Source organism: Zootoca vivipara, chromosome 8 (genome assembly GCF_963506605.1).
Source record: "Zootoca vivipara chromosome 8, rZooViv1.1, whole genome shotgun sequence".
Taxonomy (NCBI): domain Eukaryota; kingdom Metazoa; phylum Chordata; class Lepidosauria; order Squamata; family Lacertidae; genus Zootoca; species Zootoca vivipara.
Genome location: NC_083283.1, coordinates 53,437,906 through 53,458,437, shown reverse-complemented (window position 1 = coordinate 53,458,437; position 20,532 = coordinate 53,437,906). Strand labels below are relative to the sequence as shown.

Below are 20,532 nucleotides of genomic sequence, written 5' to 3'. Positions count from 1 at the left end.
TGTAATAAAGATTGTAATTATTTGTCCTTGTGCTGCCTGTGGAAATGATAGCCTGTATTTCTGTACCATCTAACTCTGTGAAGAGAAAAATGGATTGTCATTCTGAAGGTATAACCTTAACTTAGATCTGGGAACTTTCTATTGCTGAACAATCTCCACTGGGTTGTAAAATTCTCATTGAGGACATTGGATTTCCCTGTGAAGTCTGAAATGAAGTATATGGCCTCAAGTAACACTTTCATCTTGGGGCTTTAGTAACATTAGCAACTTGATTCTACCAGTTTGTGAGCCTTGGGCAACTATGCTTTGCCTTCTGCTCAGGGACTGTGAAAATCTTTGTTCCTGCAATATCAGAAGGGCAAACATTTATTGTAGCTGTACTTATTATAAAATATATGTGCTTGAACATGCCACTAAAGGACTCCTTATGACGAGCTATTCAACTCTATTAGTTCATGGACCCCAACTTCCTTCTACAAGCATTGCATCCTACTGAGGTCAGTGGCAAAACTTACTACTTTGAATTCCAGAAAAGCCTTGTTATTACCCCTTCTCTCCCATACACACATATTCATAATGCCAGCTGGCCATTATAAGAACTATAGTTTAAGAACCAGAGCCCCAATTTGATTTTCCCACCTCTTCCCTCCCTGTCCCTTTTCCCTTGTATGTCATGGTTGTTGTTTTTTTAGCTTATAAGCCTGAGGGCAGGAACTGTTTTAAAGTCATAGAATTTCAGAGTTGGAAGGGGGTCATGTAGTCCAACCCCCCTGGAGGTATCACTTTTCACTTTGACCTAAACTCATACCAGTATGTATTCCTTGTGCGTGTGAAGGTGGTCTTAGTCTGTTGCAGCAAAAAGAGAATAGATGCTGGTTATTAATTGATTGATTTATACCCCGCGGCTTACAGTTAAAAAATAAGAGCAGCTGAAAACATAGAAATAAAATAATTAATAAACAATTAAACATTGCTAAAAATAATAGCACAGTGATTCAAATGTTTAGACTATGCACAGGATTACAGCACACAGGGCACAGATCTCATTCTCTGACTGTGACTTCATCTTAGGCTCAGGTTGTATATATCCATAAATAAATCCTATATCATAAAGACACCACAGTCTCTACTGTGCCTCATTCTAGAAGGAAACATGAACCCTGGGCAAGTTCCTGGAACCTCATACTGCTTGGAGATTGGCGTGGAGTGCAGCCATTTGAATGGACAAATATTGAGACTAGTTAGACACTTGAATGGAGTCTGAAATCAGCCAATGTTTCTACATATCCTTGTTTGATCTGGGCATCACTCTTGCATTGCAAAATCCTGTGTTCATGAAACCTGGCTGCTATGTACTGAACTCACGACTTCGAGTTCTGTAACTGTGAACCTTTGCAATTCATTTTTGGCATTTGATGTGAGTTGTTAGGGCCATGAATTATATTATGAAATGAATTTTGTGCTGAGAAACGGGATCCTCCTAAATCGAGGGTCCTGGTTAAGCCACCCCCATGGGGTGTGTTGTTCCTATGCATGGCCCAAGCCTTGCCGGGTGGGCCCCGGGGTCACGCTTGGCTGTTTGGGCCAATTGGGGCGAGTGGTGTGATCCTGGGGACCTATAAATGCGGCAGCGTGACGGGGGTGGGGCACTTGCTTCGTGCTACCAAACACCCTCCCTACTTTAGCTGCTACTGCTTTGGCCTTGCTTTGGATTGGGTCTCCTGCTTTGGAGAAGGGGCTAGGTAGGAATTTTTCCATTTGGCAGATTCGCTTAGCCACTTGGTTTCCGCCTACCCCCTTAGCAATCATCACAACTTTGTAAGGTTTGGGGTTAGGCATTGGTTTATAGAAATGTGCGGGAAGGGAGGTGTGGCCATCACCTGCCCCTCCAGAAACAGGGTATTCCGGTAAAGGCATCTGGCGAACCTGGATCTCGTCTGAAATCCGTTTGAGGGGCTAGGCCAGGTATCCCCAAACTTCGGCCCTCCAAATGTTTTGGACTATAGTTCCCATCATCCCTGACCACTGCTCCTGTTAGCTAGGGATCATGGGAATTGTAGGCCAAAACATCTGGAGGGCCGCAGTTTGGGGATGCCTGGGCTAGGGCCATGCCAGGACCACAGGAACACCCTGGTGAACTTCAGTCAATCTTCACCAATTTTGCTCCTTTGTTTGGTGTTTGCCCTTTCAGACTGCCAGCCAGACAGGCTGGACTCAGTTATAGTCTCTGACCAATGCCTAGGCCAATACTGCTCAATTTGTTTTGTAATCAATAAAGTTGTGGCCAAATTTTCCCCAAAAACTTAAACTAAAATTATGTGTCCGTTTGAAGTTATTTACTGAAAAAGGGCTTGGGGGGGCCTCGGGGCGCAAATTCTAAAACCTATGTAAATGACACAAAGTAAGTAAATCTGCATTACTTGTTTTTCATATTTTCTGTTCTGCTAATCATGGGAAAGAGTTACATAGGACAGAGTGAAGCCACTATATTTGAACTCTCTCTCTTTATTTGTTTTGTAGGATTACACTAGAATTGTCTACACACTTTTAAGCCTCCATTTAAAAAAACCTTTAAAAAAGAGTTGGAAAATCCAGGTTCTGCTTTGTGGTGTTTTGAATTGTATAACCTCTTTATTGGTACTGAATGGGAGTCTGGAAATACTCTATGAGTCCTACTGATGTATCTTTTTCTTCCTTTGTTTTTTAGCCCCCTGTGAAGCCAACACATTCTTTTGCCATAGTAACATGTGTATTAATAATACATTGGTCTGCAATGGGCTCCAGAACTGTGTGTATCCATGGGATGAAAACCACTGCAAAGGTAATGCATAAGTATAGTGATGTGGAATTAGAAAGATGCTACTTTATGCTCATTAATGCCACGTTTTCTTTGTTATAAAGTTGATTGTGATGAATGCCAATTTTAAATGGGTCCTGCCAATCAAACTCATGATGGTGATGGGATGCAGGTAAACAGTTGATATATAAAGATTGTATAGCTATATAGAACAAAGCCAGAACAGGGATTTGATAAATATAGAGCCAAGGGGAAGCTTTAACACAGTAGTGACATGAAAAGATGCAGAATTATATGCTTCCTGCATCTTCTTTCCATTCTGCCTGAACGAATTCATGTAATGTACAGTATTTCTGATACATATTTCCTATCATGGGCTGGACCTAGACACATCAAAAAAAGCGTTTCAGAAAAACCTGTTGTAAATATCAAAGTGGGAAATCACATTGGAGAAAGATGGTACTCCACAGCGCCATCTGGTGCCACAGTGTAATAACACATATAAAATGTTTTTTCTTCCTAATGTAGCTGAGTCCATGGTATCTGTCCCTTTCAACACGTAGAACCCCTCCACACAATTCACACGTGACATGGACTAAACAGACTTGTTGTGTTAATTGCCTTCACCTTTTGAAAAGTGGTGTTGATGATGTTACCAAGTCTTCATGAAATGGTTCTGAGACCCTGAAACTAATCTCTAGCTGCAGCAATAGCAGCAGCAGCCGACTGTGTCATGGAGATACATTTTCAAATATCATGCTGATCACAAGTAAAGGTGCCTGCCAGCAAGTCAGCAGCTATCAATATTTGTTCTAAAAATGCATTTCGTTTCAGAGCTGTGTCTCCCAGGGATATCAAGCTGAATTAAAAGTTGAAACGTATTCACAGCATGCCATGAAATGCTGTGTAAATGAATGCCTTGTTCTTGAAAAGTGGCAAACATCACCAGCTTATTTCTTCTTTAATTAGGAAGTATAGTATGGAGGCGGGGAGGTTAACTACCCCATTAGGGAATGTATGAATTCTGTATCCTATTTTTATTTCCCCTTCAGATATATTCGCTCTGTAACTGGTAGCACTTAGGACTGGGTTTCGGCGGAATTAGCAGTCAGGTGTGATTAGGAACTCATTGTGAAGGCAGTGAATGCCCTGTGTGAGTGCCTGGAGGCGGTTGGAGGATGGATGGCAGCTAACAGATTGAGGTTGAATCCTGACAAGACAGAAGTACTGTTTTTGGGGGACAGGGGGTGGGTGGGTGTGGGGGACTCCCTGGTTCTGAGTGGGATAACTGTGCCCTTGAACAACCTGGTGCGCAGCCTGGGAGTCATTTTAGACTCACAGCTGTCCATGAAGGCACAGGTCAATTCTGTGTCCAGGGCGGCTGTCTACCAGCTCCATCTGGTACAAAGGCTGAGACCCTACCTGCCCGCAGACTATCTCACCAGAGTGGTGCATGCTCTAGTTATCTCCCGCTTGGACTACTGCAATGTGCTCTATGTGGGGCTACCTTTGAAGGTGACCCGGAAACTGCAATTAATCCAGAATGCGGCAGCTAGACTGGTGACTGGGAGCGGCCACTGAGACCACATAACACCGGTCCTAAGAGACCTACATTGGCTCCCAGTATGTTTCCGAGCACAATTCAAAGTGTTGGTGCTGACCTTTAAAGCCCTAAACGGCCTCGGTCCTATATACCTGAAGGAGTGTCTCCACCCCCATTGTTCAGCCCGGACACTGAGATCCAGCGCCGAGGGTCTTCTGGCGGTTCCCTCACTGCGAGAAGCAACGCTACAGGGAACCAGGCAGAGGGCCTTCTCGGTAGTGGCGCCCGCCCTGTGGAACACCCTTCCATCAAAGGTCAAGGAGATAAACAACTACCTGACATTTAGAAAAAACCTAAAGGCATCCCTGTTTAGGGAAGTTTTTAATCTGTGATATTTTAATGCATTTTGGTATTTGTTGGAAGCCGCCCAGAGTGGCAGGGGAAACCCAGTCAGATTGGCGGGGTAAAATAAATAATAATAATAAGAAGAATTGTGCGCAGGTTCCGGACATGTGAAAGTCTATGTCTTTTCAGACGTAGTGCCAGATGCATGGTTGTTGGGACATGATATTTTGGCAGGGCCAGTAGGCATGGCCTCACATCTCCAAGCATTTAGTCTGTACACGGAGATGAATGTCTGCATGAATCTTATACTTTCTACTGTACTGGGTGTGAGTAGGGATAAAAAGGACAGATCAAACAGGGAATCGCATACCTGGCTGTTAAAATGGCTTCCTTCAATGAAAAGGTTTTTTAGACATACTGTTCTTACTGTCTGCTAAGCCAAAGTGTATGTATGGAAGTCTTTCAGTCCTGTCAGGGGATCTGACAACCATTTAAAATCACCATAGGATATAAAAGTGCATAGTCAAAAAAATGCAACAGAGGCGGGGACCACAGATAGACACACCAATGCCTATGTTCAAATTATCACAGAGCTCCTGATAAACCTTTTAGTTTCCGTTGTTTAAAGCCCATTCAGGAATACTTCACATTTTTTTCTAAAGAGCTAGTTGTAAACCAACTCTGCACCCTCATCTCCTATCCTTCTGCATCTCCTATCATTACACGCCTTAACTTTCCCCAAGGAAGTACTTAAATTTCCACATAGTTTTCTACTTATTTCTCTGTGTTTTGTTTTCTAATATGCTAAGCACATTAAGAGACTTGATTTATCTCTGTTCACAGAATTTAGGGTTGCATTGATTCATCTTCCTTAGGCATTCTAGTAATAAATAAATTAAAGTGAGGGCCAAATATTGATTTTTTCCCCTTCCTGCAGGGAAAAGAAAGCATCCTGCCACTTTAAGCATTGCTACTTATTTTAAATTGAAAACATTTTTTACTCTGAATGAATAGAAATCCTTCACCATTTCAGTTTGCTGTGCAAAGAACTGATCTTAAACATAGCCAAAGGCATTGAAAAATATATTCCTTTGCTGGAATTTATTTATTTATTTTTGAAAATATAGAGCTGTTATGTCATTCATGGGACGTGACTTTACACTATTATATTTTTCACATTTGATTTAAATCCAATCATTGGTTAAGATTGGTCAATACATGACACTGATTCATGGAAGAAATTTAGTCATCAGTTGGAAACTGTAGCTTAGCACAAGAAGCTGATATAAAGCAAGCTGGCACAAGTTGAGCCAGTGTAAAGTTAGACCAGATCCGAACCCTGTTCTGGAGCCAGGATATTGACAGCAGAGCCAGCCTAAGCCTGTTAGAAGGAAAACAAGCCTTTAAAATATAGTTTTGACTTGCACTACCTTTTCAGCCAGGTCATGTGACTGAGCTGAACTGAGTTAGGCTCCTGCTCAAGTCTTCCCTATCTGGTCCTGTCCCCCACCCCCCAAAAATGCCCTTTTAAGGAGGACTTACACCAGTTATAGTCTCTGGGTTCAACCTCTCACATAGAGCTATGAGGTAGACTTGAAAGTTCACTGCCTTTTCTTGGCCAGAATTCCTCTTGGACTGCACTCCTAGTGCTCCCCATATCTCCACACCAGTGGTTCCTCCTCCCATTGAGAGGTACCTGCAATGGTAGTTTCAAAAGAAATGTGTCAATGAGTCATTCAATCTAGTAGACCTCTCAGTTTTGTGAACAAAACCTATGTTTTTTTTTATAATAAAACTTGGCAGTATTTGGAAGACAGTTCAGCATATAGTGATAATCACATAGCCAGTGGAGCAGAGCAAGTGCAATTTATGCTACCAGAATGAACAGGCTGAGACAAGAAGCCTGTGAAGATTATCCTTTGGGTCTAGAGCAGTGATGCTATGAAGATCTATATTTATGAAGCTTGGCATGTATGGTATAACAAAAAGGTATGCAATGGCTCATAGTAAAAGATTTTTTTTTTAATCTTACTTGAAATCTTATTTGTAATAATTCTTGCTTCTCCTCCTGAGACAGGTGAGTGTTAACTAATACCAGTGATTTCACACACATCAATGTTAGTAGCTGAGATGGTATTCAAGGATAAAGAAGCATTCCTATTTAAATTTCCATAAACTGCTGCTAGTTCACAGACTGAAGTTTGTCATCGTGCACCCAAGAATATCGCTAATAAGCAACTGACGCTAGGCTGCAAAGTTAGAGCTATAACCAGATTATATTGTCAAATTTAGGGTGCTTCCAGACAGGGGCTTAATACTGTAAATGGATCACTGAGATGTTGCGAATGAATAATTGGCAACAGATATTGTTGTTTTTTAATTTCTTAGATTCTCAACGGAAAGGGTAAATCTGGATTAAATTGGGGAGATACTTGCTGAAAATTTGATGACAGCATCATTTGGACGCTGCAAGAAATTTCCATGAATAAAGAACACCAAATCCACACACCACTCTCCAAAAAACACTTTTTTCTGGAAGCACCCTTAGTTATTTTTTGTTAGCTTCTTTGAGCATTTTAGTAGAGAAAAGCAGGGCAGAAATACTTGAGATAGAAAAATCGAAAGGTTCCTTCCTGTAACTGAATGGTTTCATGTGAATCCCGCTATAGAGGTAGATCAATTTTTATTTTCCAACTGCATGAAGGAATTTGGCACTGTGAATCACCTCACCATCAAGATAAAAGATTGTCCTGCCAATTCAACTTTCTGTTCCAGTTAGCCATTCTTATATTAGCTTACAAAGAATAGTGGCAACTGTTTGTTTATTTACAGAGAATATTAATTCTTTCTTTCTTTCTTTTTATGTTTCCCCATCAAACAGAAAAAAGAAAAGCCAACATACTGGACCAGCTTACCAATACCAGTGGGACAATAATTGGGGTGACCACTTGTATTGTGGTCCTCCTTATCATTATCTCTGTTATAGTACAGATCAAACAGCCTCGTAAAAAATATGTCCAGAGGAAAGCAGACTTTGATCAAACAGTATTCCAGGAGGTGTTTGAGCCTCCTCACTATGAGCTATGCACTCTTAGAGGGACAGGGGCTACAGCGGACCTTGCAGACGTTGCAGATGACTTTGAAAATTATCATAAACTGCGGAGGTCATCTTCAAAATGCATTCATGACCACCACTGTGGATCACAGTTATCTAGCACTAAGGGCAGCCGTAGTAACCTCAGCACAAGAGATACGCCTATCTTGACAGAAATTCAACCCCAGCCTGTAAAGCCTCTCATACAGCCCATGAACAGAAGAAATATCCTCGTAATGAAGCATAGCTACTCCCAAGATGCTGCAGATGCGTGCGAGATAGATGAAATCGAAGAGGTACCAACCACGAGTCACAGGCTATCCAGGCATGATAAAGCTGTCCAGCGGTCAGTATCAATAGATTTTTGATGAAGACTATTGTATGAGGACTGGGTTCAAGCCTAACTCTTCCCTCTTTATTTCTCTAATTTATATCAGTTCTTTACTTCTTTTTTACTTTCTAAGATCCATTCACATAGCTTGTGATGAGCAATTGCTCTAAAAGGAGCGCTGGGAGTTATCATGCAAACACTGCATGGAAACAGCAAAGGCAGAGAAACCGCTTGCCAAGAATCCAAAAGCTGTCCTGGCAAACGTTTATATCCTCAGTCACCGAATAGCAGTTGGCACTGTGATCCATGACAGTTTTGCAAGGGAACCCCTTCACAGCCATAGTTGAGAACCAGATCAAAACATGCTGTGTGAATGTGCTTCTTGAACTCTTTCTCCTTCTGTTTGTTTTTACTTCCGGCCCAAATTAGATGTGAAACAGGAAACCTACAGGATTGCCTCCGTCCTCTACACCCTCAAAATCTCCTCCGAATGGATTGGGGACACTTCAGAGCAGGTTTTGAGGGTCCATGAGGAGAGGAAATGATAGAGAAATCCCATTGTACTCAGCACTGGATTCAACCCTTAGCTTTTGTTTTCTTTTGTTTTCCTAATCAGCAGCCCCACACTTCCGGTTTGACAACCAGGGAAGTGGCAATCTGGGAAAGGAAGTTTACTCCTTTCCTTCCTCCATCTTTTCCTGATGACCTTTTCCTCCCATCTTAAAGCAGCTATGAGCTCTGTGATGACAGGAATTGGGGGGGGGGCATCTGTATCCATCTCTCCACATCTAGATCTAATAGCTGCCCTTTGAGTGGGAAAAAAGGGAGGAAAGGGTTAAGCCTTCTCCTAATTATGGATCTCTCAGGTCACATCTGTTCCTGCCCTATCTTTCAGCTCATGATAAATAACTCAATCTCCCTACTGATGTCAATATTTTTTTTAGTGTTTTAATTTTATTTAAATGCAAAACTATAAGAAAATGCAGGTACTTTGATCATACCAAAGACTTTTTAATTTTGCTAAAATTAGTTGGGATTTCTTTTGAAAAATCAGTATGTACATGGTTACTTTTGTTTATTTCTTACTGCATTTGTATCCTATCTTTTCTTCAAAGAGCTCAAGGTGGTGTACGAAAGTCCCCCCCCCATTTTATCCTCACAATAATCCTTTGAGGTAGGTTAGGGTGAAAGTTAGTGACTAGCACAAGGTCACCCAGTCAGTTTCATACCTGTGTGGGAATTTGAACCCTAGTCTCTCAGTTCCTAGTACAACACTAACCACTACAGTTTTTCAGCTATATTCAAGAAAACCTGAATTGGATAGTTTGATGAGGGGAAACTCCTTTTCCATGAAACATGTAATAAATGACAATATTTCAAAGTATTATGGTATGATTTCTGTAGCTGACCATAGTACCACTGCTTATCATATTTTTTTGGCATTTAGACCACAGGATAATTTTTATCGCTTCAGCTTGATATTCTTTTAGATTTGTTTATGGGAAAAAATGTAGTGGAGAAGAGTTTTCTGATTCAAGTCTGGCATGATTTCTGTTTTAATGACTAGCACGGAGATTTTTTTTATTGTGTATTGCACCTTGAATGCTTGTAAATAAGAATGATTAAAAATTTGCAAGTAAATGCAAAGAAGAAAAATACTTATGTTACAGCTTATTTGGAAACAGCCAGAACTTTAAAAAATAGATTTGTGTTTCATATGCATGCTTTATTTCTCTGTGTTTTAATGTTCTGTTCATGTGCTCCATAATGTTTCATTTTGTACGTCTAGGCCATGGGGTATCTGAATACCTCAAAGCATCTTGTCAACTTCAGCCCTGCCAACTTGAAATGGGATGAGTTGATGGGGCACTTTGAGGGTTGACCTTGTTTATGAGAACATTACTTTTGTCAATCTGCATGCCAGTTTTAAGTGTCTTGGATCAATTTGATCAGGGTTTGTAAATTATTCTTCATTTAAGAATGTATATGCATATATTTCTTTGTTTTCTATGCAAACATTATTATGTTGAATGAAATAGCCATAACATTCCAGGTTCTGCCTCATTGGGTCTCTAAACAAACATGAATCTGAGTACAACACAACTAGGGTGTAAAAGGCAAACTGAAGGTAAGTGAACAAATATATAGCTCCCAATTCATCATCTCTTGCATTCCATTTGTTTTCTTTGAAAATGTCTAGTAGTTGTATATCATTTGCTGTGTGTGTGTGTGTGTGTGTGTGTGTGTGTGTGTGTGTGCCTGTGTGTGGGGTGGTTTCCCCCCCTTCATTTTCTTTTGCTTTGCTTGAAACTGGTGCTAACCTTTCAGCATACAAAGAATTTAAAACTATAGGCAGGAAGCTGCTATAACTTAAAGAATGCATACAATAAATTAAATTGGTACCCTCGGTTTCATTAGAGCATCCTTGCTAAGTATAATCTGCATCTCAAGCTTGAATTCTAAACAAGTGCTTGGCATGAACATCTCCCTCTTTTTAAGAAAATGATTGTGTGAAAGTGTTTCAATAGGTAATAACTTCTAGCCTGATCCACACTGTGGGAGTTCTAAATTTAGGGAGCTCTCAATTTAGATCTGTCAATATATCTACCCTAGTTGAACCCAATGCTTCCTGAGGAATGTATGAATAATTTTATCCTCATAGCAGCCCCATGAGGAAATAAGACTGGTGATGTCCTACTCCGGACTGGCTAGCAAACCTCATGGATTGAGTGTGGATTTAAACCAAGGTGTTTCCATTTCAAGCTCAGTGCTCTATGCATTTCACCACACTGGCTGTCTGACCATGACAAAACATATATTTACAACTGTCTGATACCCTGAATTGTCTCTTCCCCGCATTACTGTTTTGGATGTGCTATATGCATGGCCCCCAGCTATTGGGAATATGTAGGAAGCAGCAAAATTTTCACTTGATCTCCAATCTAAACAACAATTTTCTACCTTGAATAACCAACCAGAAAGGAAGTGCCAGGGGATAAATTTGTAACTCCCAGCTGGGGATCACGCACAGTGCTTTGTCCCTGCTGTGAGAGCAGCACTGGTACCAGGTCACACTCTGCTGCCAACAGCTGTGATCAGGCTGTTTGTTTGATGGCGCTTAAATGCTTAGTTAAATTAAGATAGGAAGGTATCTGTTATCTCACTGTATTGTCATTTAGAATTTATGATGTTGGAAAAGGGCTTGCTTAACAGCTTGTAAGAATTTAATCTACTTGTTCCTTTTATATTGGTGTGCACTTTCATTTTGCTAGCACTAATTACAGTTTTCTGGAGGGTTTGGACACATGATTTTATATTTTATTTTCCCCTTAATATTTAAACAGTCAACATCTAGTTGACAGTTTTCTATACAAAACTATTACTGCCACAACCTAAGGCTTCATATTATTCTGTTGTAGGTGTGGACTGACACAAAACCAACAACTTTTATGCTAGGGAAAACTCCCCGTGTTTATTCCTGTTGAGCACACTGACCTTTCCTCTTATTGAAATGAAACATAATGTTTGTGCATGGGGGAAAAATAGGCATAAAAGGATAATTCCTAGATGCCAGGATTCAAGTTTAGGCAAGTATTCCTTGGTGAGAGAACCCCAGCAGAGGTTTAAAAATCACAAAACATACTGCAAAGTGAAAAATGGAATTATAGGCTATTAGACCTTTAAAATATGCCCTTTAAAGTGCACCCCAAAGTTTCCCTCTTCCCCTAGCATTGAAAATGACCACGTTTGGTAAGTTAAAAATGGTTTACTTACAAACTCTCCAAGGATCAGATTCATATTCTTTTCCATATAGCATTCAGAAAAAGTTGCACAGGCAGACTTAGTTATAGAGTGGTGAAAGTTCCTAAATTATTGGTATAGGAACTCAAGAGTGACTCATGAAAGCCATGCAGTGTGAGCTGGAGCCATCAACTCAAACCTCTTTACACCCTGAACTTCTCAGGTAGACTGGGACTCGATTACCCATTTCCTCCCAAGGTAATGGAAGTGGACATAGCTGAGCCTGGCAGGACAGTTTACTCTATGATATTAACCCCTTCATATATTAATTAAGCATGTTGATTATATGAGGCTGGTTATCCCACACATTAGAACACCAAATAGTCACTATAAGTATCTGAGCTGCAGTTTGGGTGTTTTTTTTTCAGATGGATGTGTATAGGTATGTAGTGAAACACATAGAAACAAAATGTTTAACTATTAGTAAGATATACAAGCTTTTGATTTTTCAGGGGAAGGGAGAAGTCATAAGTCATTCTTTGTTTTATACATACAAACATTTTGACTACAAAATTACTTAGCCAGTATTTTCAGGCCTTGAGTGAATGTGGTGGTGGTGGAGAGACAGAATTCTCACTTGAGTCAACTATTTTTATCAAATATTTCAAATATAAAAATATCAAGTATTTCTTCTTACCTTCTTATAGATAGTTCTATTTGACATCTAATTTTTTATACTGTAATTTGGCTCAGATGGAATTACATGTTCTTTAGTCTGAGATCTATTTTGACTGGAAACTGAAGAACTTTTGCACTGCCCTACCAGCCATTCGAGTTGCTGATCACAATCACTTACCTGTGCTTTGGATTTTGGAAGTCAGACTGGTTTGTAATTAAAATAAAGCTTTTTGCTTTATTTATTTATTTTTAAAAATGTCTTCCAGTTCAGTTCTGTGGGTCTCTGCAAAGTTCTACTGCTATTCAAACACTTCACCCTGTTGAATTTAGCTTGCTCTTGTAGCCTGTTTGAAATATTGGGCTTGCATTTTTTTCCAGTTAATATTTGTTTGTATATACCTTGATCACCAGGGCAGCTTAAAGAAAACAGCGTAACTTGTAAAGATTTTAAATCAGTGAAACAATGCAAAAATAAGTGAAACATCGGGGAAAGAGAAGCACAAGTCACATTTTATCAAAGCTGAAAGCCTGTGCACTATTACAAAAGTAAATTAAAATACCTTGGTCTGGTACCAAGTAGAAATCAAAGTAGGAATCAATTGAGCTTCCCTGGGAAAAGCATTACAAAAGTGGGGTACCACAGCCCAAAAAGTCCTTAATTCACAGCAGTGGAATCCATAGGAGCACTTCAGGGGAAAGTGTAGGCAGGTTCAGGTAAGAGCATTCACCTTAAATCAGGGGTCAGAAAACTTTTTCAGCAGGGGGCCGGTCCACTGTCCCTCAGACCTTGTGGGGGGCCGGACTATATTTTGTTTTTTTAAAAAAATGCTTTTTATTAAATTTTCCAATTAAAACACAATTCAATTATTTCAATTATATCCAATTATACACATACATATCAATTAAGCCAAATATTATGCCAAATCATAACAAAAAATTAGGCTTCCCATGCTTCAATGTCTGGGGATTCTAGATAACTATTCGCACTGCCATCCTAATCCTGATATCAAAATCTTGCTGTAGTCCACAATAGTCCCGATTTTTCCAATAGTCCCTCTAGATGTTTTCTTCTCTCTTTTGTCTTATGTCGCAGCTTCTGAGATAGGCATCAAACAAGATTTAACACATATCCATTCTTCCTGTGTGGGTTTTTTATCCAGTCCAACCTCCCCATAAATCTCTCTTGATCTGGAGTGCCTTTCTTGCCGCGTGAACAGTCTGACACAAGCCAGCGCCATCTTGAACGCCTCAGATCGTATTCCATCTTCTTCTAAACTGTCCGTCGATCGCAAGAGTACAGCTTTTTGGTCCGGTTTCCGCCGGCAGGAATGGCGGACCTGTTTTCCATCCCTCTGACCTTCGTAAGGAATTTGGCGGTTGCTAGGGGAGTAAATGGCAACCCCCTACCCTCTCCGGGGGTTACGGAGAGGGGCCGCTGGCCCGCGATGCCCCCAGACCCACTCCGACTGTTTATGGAGTGGGGGGAGCTTGGGCTGAAAAGCACTTACGAGGGCCAGGACTCCCGGACGCTAATCTGCATGGCGGGGATTTCCATGGTTAAAGAAGATAATTAGGCTTAAATCTATGGACATACTTCAGAAGGAGGGGAAGAAGTGCTGTTTACTGCTGAGAAATTTATGCTGCTGAGGGAGAGGAGTCAAAGGCTGTATATCATCTGGAAGAAGGATTGATGGGGACGGAGCGATAAGGGAATTGAGTTTTTTTTTATTTTTCTTCATATGAGTTACTTCGTACCTTCCCAGACGCGATGTCCTGGCTTGTTTGGAGTGAAAGAGAAGCAAAAGACTGTGTGAGTTGAACTTTATAAACTGTTGTTACTGAGCATATTTTTTAAAGATGTGGAGTTGCCGATGAGAAAAGCCCCCCCCCCCTAATCGGACGGAAGGAGTCCTGGACGCGTTCGGAGGATTTATGAGCTGTGACGCACTTTGAATTGGAGCAGCGACCTGAAGCTAAGTTCAGCTATAGGGCAAGGAGATCCATTAATTTACCAAGAGTTTATGGTTTGATGTTTGGGTCTTCTGCCTGGAAAAGCTGTAAATTTTATAAAGATCGTTAATCTTCATGGCTATGAGAGAAAACGAAAGTGATTTGTTTTTTAAGATGGCGCTGCTTCGACGCAACAGGGAGCTCCAGACTAAGAAGATTTATGGGGAGGCTGGACTGATTAACCCACACAGGAGAAAGAACATTTGTGAAACCTTGTTTGATATTTATCTCAGCAGCTGGGAAACAATCGGTTGAAAGTGGAAAACATCTATGTGACTGTAAGGGGAAGATCTGGATTATTATGAACTTGGAGGACGATTTGAACTTTAGAAAAAAGACGGCAGTGGACGGTTGCGAGGAATCCCCAATTTCTTGAAGCATGGGAACCCAAATAAAAAATTCTTTAGACGATTTGGCATAACATTCGGTTTGATTGATATATATATGTGTATAATTTGAAATAATGAATGTGATATAATTGGTTTTAATTGGAAAATTAATAAAAAATATTTTTTTTAAAAAAAAAAGAGTACAGCTTTTTGGCGAGGAACAGCCAGTTCACATTATGCACAATCTCTTATGGCTGATTTATGGCTTTCCTCGCCTTTTAGCTTCCCTATGCGTTCCGATACTCCAATTAGGCTATTATATCTCAAATTCCAAATACGCCACAGCTCGTAAATCCAACTCACCGGCGACTTCCAGGCCATTCCAATAAGCATACTGACTGGGGAGGTTTTTTACTCTAACAGTTTAACAAAGCAACTTCTAAAATCATACCAGCTGACAATCCTCTATTTATATGAATTCCAATGCCACACAGTTCGTTTCCATTTCTCATTTGTCCCAAATAATCAGACAGTCCATCCGGGAAAGTGGTAGCTACATCTTAAAGTATAAAAATAAAAAGTTCACTTCCCTTTTCATTCCGTCCCAATCATTCTTTCTTCTTGATGAAATATTCCCTCGATTCTCTTCTCGCTCAGAAGCTGATAAAGTCCTGGCAGTATCTTCTCCCCCTTCTTTTGAAGCATGTCCATGAATTTAAATCCAATTATTCTCTTTAATCATGGAGATCACGCTCACATAGCGTGGCCTCCAGGAGTTCCGGCCCCCATGGGTGCTAGGCCCAGGCCGCCCCACCCCTCAAAGAGTCGGGGTGGGTTAGGGGGCATCTGCGGGCCAGTGTCCCCTGTCCAAACCCAGGGTGGGGAGACTGCTTTACTCCCCAAGCAGCCGCCAAATTCCCCATGAAGGTCGGAGAGGTGGAACAGGGGTCAGCCATTTTCCCCCACGAGCGAAACCTGGGGCTGGACTATATTTTGAAGCGGGGAAAAACAAATTCCTATGCCCCACAAATAACATTTTGAATAAAAGGACACATTCTACTCATGTAAAAACACACTGATTCCTGGATCGTCCACGGGCCGGATTTAGAAGGCGATTGGGCCGGATCCAGACCTCGGGCCTTAGTTTACCTACCCATGCCTTAAATGGTTGCAACATGGCATTGAATCACTGGTCCTGTTGATAAGATAGCATTGTGCTCAGGACTGTTCCCCTCCTTCATCTCAACTTCTCTGCTTGCTAGGATTGCCATATTTTTAAAAAAGTGAAAGTTGGTGAGCTTTTTTTTTGTCCAAAGTAGTTGAGCTTTTGAGCTATTTTTGACGAAATCCGCCCAAATCTACACTAATGACATGGGTTGCTATGTGTCTGGATTTCCCCGTATGTTTCAACAATTTCTGCCTGGACACTGTTTACAAGGGCTATGCCTAGGAAATTCCGGACATATCACAACCCTACTGCTTACATATCCAAAGCCTGGCAAAGAACTGTTGTACTACTGCGATCACACTGTTTCCAATTACTGGCATACCAAAACAACATCCTAAATGACTTTGTGTCCTGGTGCCACATTTCCATCTACAACATTTCCCTTTTGTCCATTTAAAAGCCAGCCATACAATCAGGACGCCTGCAGTCTTGTGGACAATGAAGCACTTATATGCCTAGCTGTCTTCAAGGTTCTAGTCATTCATCTTAATTATGAGCACATTTATTTGACAATATAGAGCAGTTCACAAACAGCCCAAGTGTGGATATTCTACATGTGCAGTGAGCCTCTGCTGTGTATGCTCTCACTGCCACCACCACCACAAATACTTAGAATATGCAGACATTTGTATGAAAAGTACATGAGTACAAATTGTTTTTTTAGAAAAAGAAAGGGAATTGAAAGCACCAAAATAATGTCATTCATTGTGTACTTGTATATTATATGTCGTGTCAAAGACAATTATTCACATTGAACTTGTTATATGTACATTGTTTTCATTATGTAGACTGCTTGGGAATAGTGCGATCCTGAGTGCTTTTGAATATACTACAGTGAATTGTGAAAATGTCGACCCTGGAACTGCAAGCTAAAGATGTTCTGGACTCTGACCAGCTATTCCAATTTCATGAAAAAACCCCACATCAGTCAGTAATGAGTAAAATTAATGGATGGCAATAAGACTCTTATTACTATCATTGCTATCATTTATTCTTATTATTGTCATCATCCGTTTCCTTTCTTTCTTTCTATTTATTTTCTTCTGTTTTGTTACAAAGAAAAGATAACCCCGTTTCAGGAATAAAATGATTAAATCAGGTACTATTTATCCATTCACAATCACTTTGGTAGATATATTTGTTGGATATATAAATCTAACAATATGACTGAACTCAACAATGAGGAACTGATTTGCATGTATGTTGCTGAATATTTGAGTTGGCAAACAACAACAAAAATCCCTTTGATGAGATACATTGTAAAAAGCATGCATCCATACTTACTGCTGTTCCTATCCATTTCTTTGTGTCACATGCTTGCTAATTGTAACTTTTTATATAAAGATACATAAAACAATGTATAATAATTTCTTACACTGAGTTTTGTAGTACTCTTTTCTTTTACTGAAACAAATAAGCTTTCAGCAACGTATTCAAAATGGCTATATATTATAAACACTAATGAGCTTTCCCATTGAATAGACCTCATGCTTCTCCTTCCAAACAGCTGATTGGTGATATGTCAGCTACGCACAGGGCTATGTGCACATTGGCCAGACACAGGGCTATGTGCACACTGGCCAGACTAGGGCTATGTGCACACTGGCCTGACTAGGGCTATGTGTACACTGGCCAGACTAGGACTAGTTTAGGTGTGATTCCCCCTTAAACTAGACTGCTTCATTGGACTGGGCAACGACATATAGAGCTGAAATGAAATTTGCCATCTCACTAATGAAAAAATTTTAATCAAATTTTTGAACACATAATTTTAACTCAGAATTTGATACTGGAGCAATTAAGTTTAGATTTTTTGGTAACTCTTGGTGGTTTGATTTTGACAGGCTTCAGATAGGAACTCTGATAAGCTATAATGTTCTACATACCACTGCTTGATAATTACAAAATGCTGTCAGGTACTAAATATAGTACATTGCTAAATATTATTATTTTTGGTTGTCAAATAACATCTACCAAAATATTGAAAGCAAATATCATTGGGTGTTATATGCAGAGATCATATATTTATGGATTATTCTGTAAATATGTGGTATCCAAATAATATATGGAAAATTCAATAGCAGATATTTAAGATTTTTTTTGGGGGGGTGGACATATTTGTTTCTCTCTAACTGCATTTTAGTAGTCATTATTAATGTCTGCCTTTATAAATAAACCAGTTGAGTAAATGGTGAATATTATAATGGACTCAAAGAGCAGGACACTTTTTCACTTTTAATTTATTATTGCTGGGGGTTTTGTGAGAAGCTGGCTAAGCCTTAACTTTGATCAAACAGCTCTCCTCATCAGCTCACCAATGGAAAATGAAAAGGGTAAGATTAAGTATCTAGAAAATTCCCATCTTTTTATTTAGCCCTGCTTTTGTGTTTTAACAGCAGCTTGACACATCAACATTATTTATTATTATTATTATTATTATTATTATTATTATTATTATTATTATTTACCCTTCACCCTAATATTCCAGGGTGGGTTACAACATTAAAAACATTTTTTTTAAAAAAATTACAGAGAAATTGGTTCTGGCAGGGAAGATGGAAGTGATAGTAAAAGCATTGCTTGCTTACATTTCTGCATGTCCTGCTACTGTTAAAGGGAGTCAAGAGTTGAGCCCAAAGTTTGTCAAATCTCTAAGCACCAAGTTTTATAAAAACCTAAGTCTTCCATTAAGGTTTGCTGCTGCTGTTTAAGTTTGTGTAACTCTGTGGTGGGGAAACTGTGGCCCTCCAGACACTGTTAGACTCCAACTCCCATAAACACCAGTCGGCATGGGCAAGAGTTGGGGAAGATTGGACTTTGAATTCATCAGCAACCAGAGGACTTAGATGCCATCATGCTATGAAAACCCTATTGTTGCCTACCTCTCTTTCCTATCCTTTCTTTCCACAGCACAAGTTGTGGTGGCAAGGGATTGAGATAAATAGAAGAAATCCTCGACAGAGGTTATATAATGGACATTATGGGCAGTAGTGTTGCCTTTCTGCAACTACATTAACATACTGAACACAATAAGCTTTGTAATCTCCATTTTAATTTCACAGTGTGTCTCTTTAGGAAATATTTGAATCAAAGTATAACACTAAAGTCCTCTTCACACCTTCTAATATGACATGAGCCTTCCACATCTTTAATATTTAAGCTTTACAGCTTCCCTAGATACCATTTCTGGTTCTTGCAACTTCATGACACGGTATGGAAGATTGCTATGAAGGACAGGCCACGAACCTTATATTTTATTTGGTGAGCCCAAGCTATCACTCTAATAATAGCAAGAACCTGACCCATCTGATCAGAACTTGCAAAAGAAATGTTAACATCACAAACAGCCCCGAGGAACATGACAAGCATTGAAGACACTGTGAAGGCACACTAGTAAGGACACTTTTTAAAAAAGGAACCAAATTATCCTCTAATTCAGGCATCCCCAAACTTCGGCCCTCCAGATGTTTTGGACTACAATTCCCATCATCCCTGACCACTGGTCCTGTTAGCTAGGGATCATGGGAGTTGTAGGCCAAAACATCTGGAGGGCCGCAGTTTGGGGATGCCTGCTCTAATTGATTAGAGACAGAGAAATTATTTCCAACGTTCTCCTCCTGGACTGAAGGATAAGACAGCAGCATAGCCTAATGAAGACCATGAATCAAAGAAGATATGTCAACCCAAAAGAAGATAGCAAATTGTGGTAAGTTGTTTAATTCATTCTCATGCCTGTTTGTGCACAGTCTTATAAAATGCTACAATTGATGTTTGAAACATACAGCACATGTTCATGAGCCTACAAAATCTTCAGCTAAACATTGTTGGAGATATCCTGAATCATATACAGCAATCTAGCTTGTCTCTGAAAGCCAAGGAATGGGACAAAATTCAGTACTACAGAAGTTTGTATTGGGGTATTTAAGACTATCACAGATATTATATATATATATATATATATATATATATATATATATATATATATATATAGTCCAGTAGCACCTTAGAGACCAACTCACAAGAGCATCTTTCAAACTGAAACTCGAAAGTTTCAAGCATGCAGTTGGATAAGATACACGACTGAAAACATTTCAAATTTATAAGGCTTAAAATGCCAGCTTTCTGCCAGCTCTGTTTTACCATTCAATGACATTTTGAAATATTTGCTCCATCTGTGTGTAACATTGCTGAATTACTGGGCAAGTGTCAAATAAATGTGAGTTTCACAGACATTTTTAAAGGCCCCCTAAAAATAACTAACCTTCTGTTGTCCCCATTTTCCAGGAGTTTTATAAATGGGCCAGCGTGATTTGTTAGAAATACTTTAAAATATTCTACAAATGTGCTAGCACATAACTGTTCCAACAAATGCAATGTGTTACAAAGTTTTTAAAACTACAAATTGTATATGAAATACCAACACAGGGGGGGGGGGA

At 39.8% G+C, this 20,532-nt stretch overlaps 1 protein-coding gene across 1 annotated transcript in view; it reads left to right on the top strand.

Annotated features, from left to right (window-relative positions):
- The window catches only part of NETO1 (neuropilin and tolloid like 1), a 105,723-nt gene extending 88,311 nt beyond the window's left edge, over nt 1–17,412 (top strand). The window contains 4 exon segments of the mRNA XM_060278220.1: nt 2,708–2,821; nt 7,567–8,125; nt 16,885–16,945; nt 16,948–17,412. Coding sequence (XP_060134203.1) covers nt 2,708–2,821; nt 7,567–8,125; nt 16,885–16,945; nt 16,948–17,031 — 818 coding nt within the window. The 3' untranslated portion in view covers nt 17,032–17,412.
- The last annotated feature ends 3,120 nt before the right edge of the window (nt 17,413–20,532 follow it).